Source organism: Mya arenaria, chromosome 13, assembly GCF_026914265.1.
Source record: "Mya arenaria isolate MELC-2E11 chromosome 13, ASM2691426v1".
NCBI classification, from domain to species: Eukaryota; Metazoa; Mollusca; class Bivalvia; order Myida; family Myidae; genus Mya; species Mya arenaria.
The window spans coordinates 41,832,600-41,842,430 of record NC_069134.1 but is presented as its reverse complement, the minus strand read 5'-3'; the positions used below and the strand labels follow the sequence as shown (position 1 = coordinate 41,842,430).

Sequence of the window (9,831 nt, the reverse complement as noted above, 5' to 3'; positions counted from 1 at the left end):
TTACAAATTATGAAAGAAACCAATCAAAAAAGCTAATTAAAGTTGGTAAGATAATATCAAAATTTGTTTCACAATATTCAAAATACGCCCAAAAATGATGGTTAATTGACAACTTTCATCGGAACCTTGTCAATCATGAGAAAAGAATAGAAGAAAAGATCAGAAGAAAAACAATGTCACAACTAGGTATGATCAAATACAACTAGAAACGATGGAATAGTTGAATTAGCTTATTGAAAATTTTTGCTTGACATCTTAATTTTTTGCTACATAAATAAAAAATAATATAATCCTTTTAAAAAAGACTTCAGGAACTGTTAAGATTGATGAAAAAGATCGAAAAAGCAGAATTCATTAACAACATTAAATATTTACAGTTAACAGCCAAAAACATTACATTGAACAAAAAAAACAACACTAAACCATGATGACAAATAATTAAAACTATTTTGAGACAATACAAACCAAAATATGTTTCTACATAACGAAAGGAGCACTTACATGTTAGGAATAAAATATAGCACTTGTACAATACAAAACGAGAATAAAAGAAATAGAGTGAAGTTGGATGAATGTGTGCATTCAAACACAAAAATCTAAGTGAAATATGCAATGACATCACAAACAGGGGTATGGTTATTTTGGTGACAAATAAATAAAAAAATAAAAAACTGGCCTTATTTTTTTCACTTTTTGCATCTTTAATTTATGCATTTTTTAACCTTCTTTTGAACATTGTCAATATTTCAATTTTACTCATAACATTTTATCACCAGAAAAATATCCTACTTGGGATGTCACTGGCTTGCAGCAAACTAAATCCTAAAACTCAGGCTCTTTCACAAAGGCACAAACCAATATTTGTCATCGCCTGACATGAGAAACATTTATTTCAATTAAACCAATATTGATTTTCCGTAAGCTACAAAGATTCCAAGGTATTTCCGTTGCATTTTCATTTACATCTCATTTCTTCCAGTAAAATTATAATTACTAACTCAGTTAAAACTAACAGTATCCAAACCAAGTTCTAAGCTGCTACTTCTAAATTCTTGTACTTAAGAGCCAGAGTTTTAAAATTGTATAAAATGTGCACAATATCTTTATATCAATCTATATACCAAACAAACTGGTATATGTCGAATTCAAATAGTTTTCATAAGTGAAAGTGATCCTAACTTGGGTTGAAAGTTTAGAGAAAAAAGGAATTGTAAGAAAGAAGAATAAAGAATGTTCATAATGATGTCAAATGACGAGATCATATAATACAAGCTGGCCTTCTTACGGCCGAAAATCGAAAAAAAATATCCATGGCAAGGAATGAATCAGAAACCATATCAAATACCCCAGTTAATAGATTCTCTTATCTAATCGTTGACTTATCAGGAATTAATCTGAAACCATATCAAACACCGTGTTTATACAATCTTGTAACCAATCCGTGACCTAAAAGGAATGAATCCGTAACTGTTCAAATACCCATGTAAATAAGTCTTGTAACCAATCGATGATGTGAAAGTAGTGAATCCTTAACCGTATCAAATACCCATGTTAATAAGACTTGTAACCAATCGATGATGTGAAAGTAGTGAATTCGTAACCGTATCAAATACAGCCTCTCATCCAATCCTTGGCATAGAGGTTTTCCATAAGGAGGTCAACTTTCGTAAGTTATGATACTCAGAATGACAAAATCCTGATTATATATACAAACACACAAGAAAATGGTGGTTCTATCCAGAATTTTCTAATTTTTTTTAACAATTCAATTATTTTGCTATTTCTTCATGAAACTTCAACAGATTATAGATGGATGAATTATGTTTGTTTTTCAACTATTATCAGAATAAACCACCATGAATGAATGAACAATTAATATAATATTATTCTAAAGAACTATTTACATAAATGATCTTTGAAAAATTTATAATTTGGACGGACAGGAATGTTTTTTTTTGGCATATGGAATGTCATTTATGTTGACCTGAATTTGTTTCAAGAATATATAAAAAAAAACATGTGGACAAGAAAATTCAGATAAAATAAAAAAACAATTGTAGAAAAATGTCTTCTTGAAATTTGCAAATTTATTGATTTTTTGTTTGTTTGTAGTAGAAACAGTACAATACCAAACATGAAGAAAAAAAGGAAAGTTGATAAAAACCAAGCACATTTAATTATCTATGTACAAAAAACGGAACATTAAGGCAACGCATTATGTGCATATTAATACGGTAATTCACACGCAACGGTCAACTGCATGAGTAAAACCCCCTTCCCAACATTAAACACAAACTGAAGAAATAATATTTGGCAACAAATATTTCAAACGGGATAAAAACTTTAAAACAGCAATTCAAACAGTATACAAAATATAAATATGATTTAATACATGTACAATCGGATTAAAATAGATGGAATGATGGGAAATGTTGTCGAATACATGAATGAGCGATAATAACGATGCATAAAAAAATATGATTATTTATCAAAATCCAGGACATTACAAATGAAACGGGGAATAAAACAACAATTACTTGGCACAACATGAATTATGGGCATAAATAAAATGTAATAATGGAATGTCAAAAAAATGGTCTATAAATTTTGGCATGGGTGTTTTGTGCAAATATGTTAACGCATTTACATTTACGTCAAAATGTATCAGGTAATTGAAAATGTGACGAATACATGTACATCTTATAAATGTGATATATGTCTGAAGATGTAACGTCACTTTTATTGATATTGCTTGCAAAACAGGTAATAGTTTCTTTGAATGAAATTTGTTTTTTTAATTTTTTTAATAAAAAATACACCAAAAAATGTAATAAAAATTAATTCAAAATTATTGTTTTTTTATTCAGGCCTCGAGGACCCTTTTATTTGCCCCTTACAGGGATCCAGTGGTTGAATCATGATTTAATCTTGTTTAAATAAAGCCAGAAACTATTTACTGTTAACAATAACATCAAAATCATTTAAAAAAAGTATGAAAGTACGGACGGATATCATATCACGAAAGCATCTATGAATACTGATTTTGCGGTAATAATTTGCAAAAATAAGACAATTGCTAATTTGCTGTATAAATTTGCGCTATTTAAAACAGGATTGAATAAAATTGCTGTAATATGATTGCTAAATATGTATTCCCTTAATACAATCTTTGCAGTAACTCCTTGCGAAATCTTCAAATTTTTGCTGTAAAATTATCAGTATAAACATTTTCAAAATATCTTGAATGAATAATGCATTGTTTATCAACTTTATCAAAGTAATGTTGTAATTCTACCAAGTTTTGATTAAATCTGGTTATTATTTTATCGTCTACCTGCTTTCTAATCTAAGTCACATACTACCTAGCTATTCCGTAACAATCTAATTTTGAATTGCCTACTTAGGATAACATAAACTTAACTTGTATAACAGGATAAAATATTTAATCTTTAATAGAAAAAAATAGAAAACTTGATCACAGGCTTATGGAAAGCATTAATATTTTAAAAAAATATCGAAATCACAATCTAATGAATGGACAGATTTCAACAAATAGGACAACACATTTAATGGTAACACTATGTCCTTAACCGATCAAAAATGTTGATTGTGGCACATAAAATGTATACAATATATGCAATTAACTCAGTCACTTTATAATACAATGAAAAAGTTCACAAAAATCACAACCACTATAATCACCACTATTTTTTCACAGATCACAAAACCAACCATCATGTCTCTATAAAAATTTAGTTTCACTTGTGTAGATTGCCTGCCCTAAGAAATCAACACTGATAAAATACCATCACTTGCAAGTCTACTCCATGTTGTTCATAATTGCAAAAATATAAAACGATGTTCTTAAACAATTGTTTTCATAAAATAAATCTTTTGTCACTTTTTTCACAAAATAGTTCACACAAAAAATCTATTTTTTTCACAAATCATAACAACTTCTCCCTAATTGTCCTCTAATTGTCAACAAATAATAACTTCTCCCTCCAAACTCCCAGAATTCCATTTCCTGTCACATGACACTCAAGTTGTACCGTCTGCCATTATGCCTGACAGCCGGCTTACTGGCCTGTCCACTGCATTCATCTGCAGGAATTGTTGCTGGGCTTCTTCTTGTGACATTATATGATAAGCCCCGTCAAATGTAAACTCTGCAATAAAGAAGAGGTAACATTGTAAGTTTCAAACAAATTCTTACAATCATTTAATCTACTATTTTATTGATTTTACGGGATGTTCATTTGCTATTCATAGCTGTCAAGGCCCAAATGTGGTTTAAGTGAGATGGGATTTCAACAGGACAAAAAAAAGTTTTCCATCTGTGGTGATATCGGTCATAGTGAAAAAAGTAGCTCAGAACACAAATAAGAGGCAGAGCAACCTTTTGGTAAAATTTAAGCTGAATGGATCCAAATGTTTTAACTGGTATTATATTGCTGTGAAATATTTATAAGGATTATATTTTCCTTATTTTTATTTTCCTCATTTTTATTATCAAATGTTAGAGAAATTTCTATTTTTGAGCACAAATATAACCACAATGCGGGAGATTCAAAATGGACTGTGTATTGGCGTAATCATTCTGAGTTCAAATTCAGAACTTCACGCTGAATGTGTGAGACTCAACAAGTATGTATTCACACATGCAGTTAAACATAATATTAATTGCTGACATATTTGTGAACCTGATATACATGTCACACATTTTATTCTTAATGAGTCAAAGACCAATCCTGTTCCATATTCTAAGCTTAGGACAAGACAAGACAAAAAACAGCACTAGATAAAAGCTTACAAACGCATGAGTCACATACAGTCCTTACAAAGTGAGTCATGTATATTTATTTTTTTGCTTACAAAACTTTACACTGGTCAAGAAGGCACTATATAAACAATTCCAATAAAATTCTCTAAACCTACATACCCCCATTCCCAGCTTGCATATCGGGCGGCAGACCAAACTCCTCCATTTGCGGGTTCCAGCTGACATTTTGCATACGGCAGTTCCCGAGGGCGAATGCATGGGGTGTGGGCATGTCTGTCTTTGTCTCCATGGGAGGCATTTCTCCGCCATTCTCCACCCACTGTTGATACCATTTCTCGGCATGTGGGTTCGGGGCTTGCATCATGCCCATCTCCATGTTCTGGTACATGCCCGGGTGTCGGAGATGCGGGTGTGGCCTTCGCCCTGGACTCATGTTTAACATGTCTGGCGGAGCAGGTGAGTACGCATGCATGCTAAAATAGTAACAAAACAAATTAATTTGACATACTATATTATATTTATTCAGTAACAGAACAGAAACATTTTCAAGAAAATCACAATCATAAAAAAGCCCCAAATACAACAGCACATGAAATACATGCCAAACAAAGTGTGTTTTTGCTTTTTCAGTCAATGAAGGGACATAATTTGACTTTTATTTAGCCAGACCTGTTGACCTTGATATATATTTGCATACTGTGTACTAAGTTTCATGGTAATATCTCAATCAGTTTTTGAGTTATGGCCACAGCAATAGGCCGAGACCAATGTTATGACAATACCTCCACTGTTTTCTATCCAAAAACAGACCAATTTATTTTGCTCTCCTGAACATGATCTTTATTCTACAATGTGTTTAACAAGAGTTTTAGTTATGCTTAATTAAGCTTTGGGGCCATTTCATAAAAAAATCTAGGGGCAATTTGGTACCTTTAGAGATTTTCAACAGTAACTAAGTAAAATATTAAAGTTATATATATCTCTCATTGAAAAAAAAAATGCTCCTAGTTATATCCAATGAGACTGCTCCAAAGTTCTTGTTGTTAAAATTCTAAAATAAACTGTAACATGAACAAAATATTTCCCAAAGAAATTAATTGTTATTGCATTCTTTTTGTACAGTAGCTTTTTTCAGTGTCAGTTGTACTTTAAGAGTGGAGAAAACAATTCCTTCTCACAACCTTGATAAATAAATATTCAGGTTAATCGCTCCATTAAACGCTGGTTAGGGAAATTTAGATGATCTTTTCAGTGGCGGATTTTGACGATCTATAATCGCTAATCAATAGTTATGAGATACAGGGAAATTTATAGAAACAATCAAGTTGCGATATTAACAACTTGATTGATAAGACAATAGCAAAATCAATGCTAAGTGAACTAAGAATCGATCCTATTTACAAATACATGATATCAAACTGGCTAGAGGAGACAGGAAGTGTTTTTTCGACGGGAAATTGGAGTAAAACTTCAGTCAAGTATTTGTGATAAAACATGCACAATTGTTCGATGAAATGGCCTCTCCGCTTACCATTTACCAGATAATTCAATGCTTTTTGCACGCCATTTAAAGATTCATCTCATGTTTGCGTTAAACAATAAATTTTGTTTTTGTAAACAAAGCAAAAACAGATGATATTGTGGTAATGTGTTTGTACTATTTTCATCAAACTTTGTCAAGATTTTCATTTTTTAGTTAGGAATATAATGGTTGAATTTCTAAGTTTGTAAAAGATATAAAAACAAAAAACGTAATTTTCTCTGTATTTACAATTACTTTCCATTACGGAAGCTTTTCACCGAGTAAATATAGATTCAAGTTTTAAAATATTCTGTTTTCAACATGATACTTCTATGAAGCTTTGTGGCATCGAAGAATTATCAACAGTGTTTTTCTCACGCTTTTGTGAATGGCGCCAGGGCCCTTTGTATTGTGAAAATAGCTAGTAATTTTTAATTGTGAAAAAGCCAGATTTGTTTTAAACAATGATTTTAAAAAAGTGATAAAATTGAGGCCATTAATAAAAATAATTGCACCATTATGCTTAAGTACAACAAAACAATGATGCTTAATTTTCAGAATTGTGAATTTTGCTGTTATGAAAAAAATACTCTTGTGAATGAGGTCCAACTTTGGCCCCCTTTCAGGTTGAGAAAACACTAGATTGTCAATTTGAACAAAACCATTGAAATGGAAAGTTTCATGACTTCAACTAGGGTTGTGTCTCAAACCTTAGTTTAAATACAGGATTGAACATGAGTTGTCATTTAATACAAACATTTATGAAATCAGTTCCGGTGAAGTTATAAAGTGACCTTGGCGATGATTAACCATATAGAGGATAATTGTTTGTTCCAGAGTATGATTGTATAAAAAAATTCTCTGAGTGTGCCCAAATAGTTATAATTCATTTATAGCCACAAATAAAATATTCATTTCTGGTGTTCACCAGATGAAATATATTGTAATCTTACACTGAAACACACAATTTTGATATATGCCTCAAGTGGTATTATAAGATATTTATCTTATCGTATAAGAAAAATGTGCCAAACTTTATGCGAATGTGGCGTCATTTCGGAAATGACATCTTTGATATTGTGTCCCATTTCTATCCACTCTGATGATTGATTTTAATAGCGGAACAGGCTAAATTTCAAAACAGTGAAAATATCAAGTTCATATTTTCACTGTAACAGTATTTTTTTTATCTCAATGTTAAATCTCTATAAACCACCAGAAAGAATATATTAACTTTGTGACATTATATGATAAGCCCTGTCAAACAAACATGTGTGTACATACTCTGTTGATCCCTGCGAGTCTTCCATTTGGCTCATTGGGCTGTTCTGTGCGTTGATTGGTGACAGCTCCATTCCTGACGGACCTCCCAAACCATAGTCTGAAAGAACAAGAACAACCATTAACAGTCTGCCAATAACATACATTTTGGAGGGATAATTTTTGTTCAATATCAGACTTTTCGTAAGGTGATGCTTTTGCATTTCAAGCTAGCGTATTTCACAAATCATAGTCTGTCTAAACAACATAGCCATAGTCATTTAGAAATTAATAAGCACCACTTTTACCAATTTGATCATCAAAATTAATTGATTAATATTGACATTATGATAGACTAGGATTGTTGTGCATTTTTTTTTTTCATATGATACTCTTTACATTGATTAAGATACAAAAAACAGCATTTCTATATAATTTTATTTAAAGAAAACCAATTCAATTCTTGGCATTGTGCTTATAAGCAGTTTTTTTTTCTTGTTATTTATCTCGGTCAATTTCAATATTATACAAAAAAAGGTTACCAAATAAGAAAAAAGGTGAAAATTAAAACATTTTGTTCTGAAGGGGATCAACAATCTATTTTGATCAGTTCTCATAAGTATAGATGACAGATAATTACAGTAGCAAAGAATATTAGCACATTCTGTTTATAGAAATCTTACAAGGTACCCTTTTCTTGAAATTGTAACTTATGTGATAACAAATCAGCCAATCATCTTCATAGACCCAGTTCACAATTTCTAGAAGCAATCTTTTCGCACTTCAACAACTTCTTATAGTGTTAATCATTGAATCCACTTGAAACAATGTTGCAGATTTTTATACAAGTTTATAGAAAACTCCTTACAGAGATATTCTTATTCTAGTTATGCAAGGGAAGTTGATCTATATGCCATAGGGATTTAACTTATTCATGAGCCTAGATCATGAAATGCTTGGCTTAAGTTCATTCACAATTTACCCAAAACCCACCAACGCCAATCTAAAGAGAATACTCAGATAAGAGCATTAGGTGCACATTGGTGGACTATTCTGAGCAGTATTTTCCTGCACCACTTTCATTGTAATATTTATTTTTCATTTGCTTTCTGTAAATTCTTTTATATATATATCTCTGACTTTCATTTCCAGTTTCCATATGCCTGCCAAGATGAGGGCTCGGCACACAACACCTTCTTTTATAAGTGCTAACGTCCATCATTCCCTGAGCCATCAAAGAGAAGTTATAACTATTTTCTTGTCAAATATTTGCCTTCTTTGTTAACCAAAAAAAATAATGAAAAAAGTTAATAAAAAAACAAAATCTATGCAAACCAACTTAAACATTAAAAACAACATGTTATGTCTTACAAACATTTAGGTATTTTCACATTTTCAAAACGCTTTCTCACATTCATTATAAGAAATCCAATCGCCATTCTCAGAACAATTTAGAAGTTGACAGAAAATCGTTTGCCAATAGAAATCAAAGGTAATGCGTCCACTGATTATTCTCCATCAACCACTTAACGCCCCCACTTAATTGCTAAAGTTAAGGCAACGACTTCTTGTCAAGTGTGCATCATTAAAAAGGCAAGAATTTTAAACCCGACAGCACCTAAACCAGGGGGTGAATTGTATAGGCAAAGAGTACTGCATAGTCGTCTGTTAAAGCACAATTTATATAAAGTTAAAAGTTAGTTAAAAAAAGATACCCAATAGAAAAAGAGCGGGAAAGAGCCCCACCCACAGAAAGTCCATGACCTGATTTTAAATAGCGCCATCAGCAATATTCACTAGGCAACAAAGTTCTTGCTACTGGGACCAAAGTAGTGCTCTATATGCCAACATACTGTTTTAAAGGATTTGGTAATACAGCATACAGTCGAACCTCGTTGGCTCGAACTCCAAATGACCAGCAAAAATACCTCGAGCCTCGGGGAGTTCTTACATTAAATTTAAAGAAATAGGCCCTATGGATCCAACTCGAGCCAAAGAAATAATTGAGCTAAACAAGTTTCTGCCAATGGGGTTCGACTGTATATATAAATATATGTCTTTTATTTGATAAGAAATCATACTTTATTTACCCAGATATAGTTGGTAACAACTTAATCCCTATGATTTTTAAACAAGTTTAACGTACTACAAAGACATTGTATAACGTACTCATGAAATGAGCCAGTGGTATGATCATGAAATTTGTGCATATATACAATAGTTCACACAGTTTCATTAGATAAAGAAGACAACCCAGCAACAGTGA

General features: G+C 31.6%; 1 protein-coding gene across 2 annotated transcripts in view; it reads right to left on the bottom strand.

Moving 5' to 3' along the window:
• Window positions 1–2,157: 2,157 nt before the first annotated feature.
• Window positions 2,158–9,831, bottom strand: part of LOC128213662 (zinc finger protein GLIS3-like) — a 41,666-nt gene continuing 33,992 nt past the window's right edge. For both annotated transcript variants that reach the window (XM_052919661.1, XM_052919660.1), the window contains exons 7-9: window positions 7,590–7,686; window positions 4,943–5,256; window positions 2,158–4,169 (exon numbers count right to left, since the gene is read on the bottom strand). In XM_052919661.1, coding sequence (XP_052775621.1) covers window positions 4,042–4,169; window positions 4,943–5,256; window positions 7,590–7,686 — 539 coding nt within the window. In that variant the 3' untranslated portion in view covers window positions 2,158–4,041. The remainder of the gene's footprint in view (window positions 4,170–4,942; window positions 5,257–7,589; window positions 7,687–9,831) is intronic.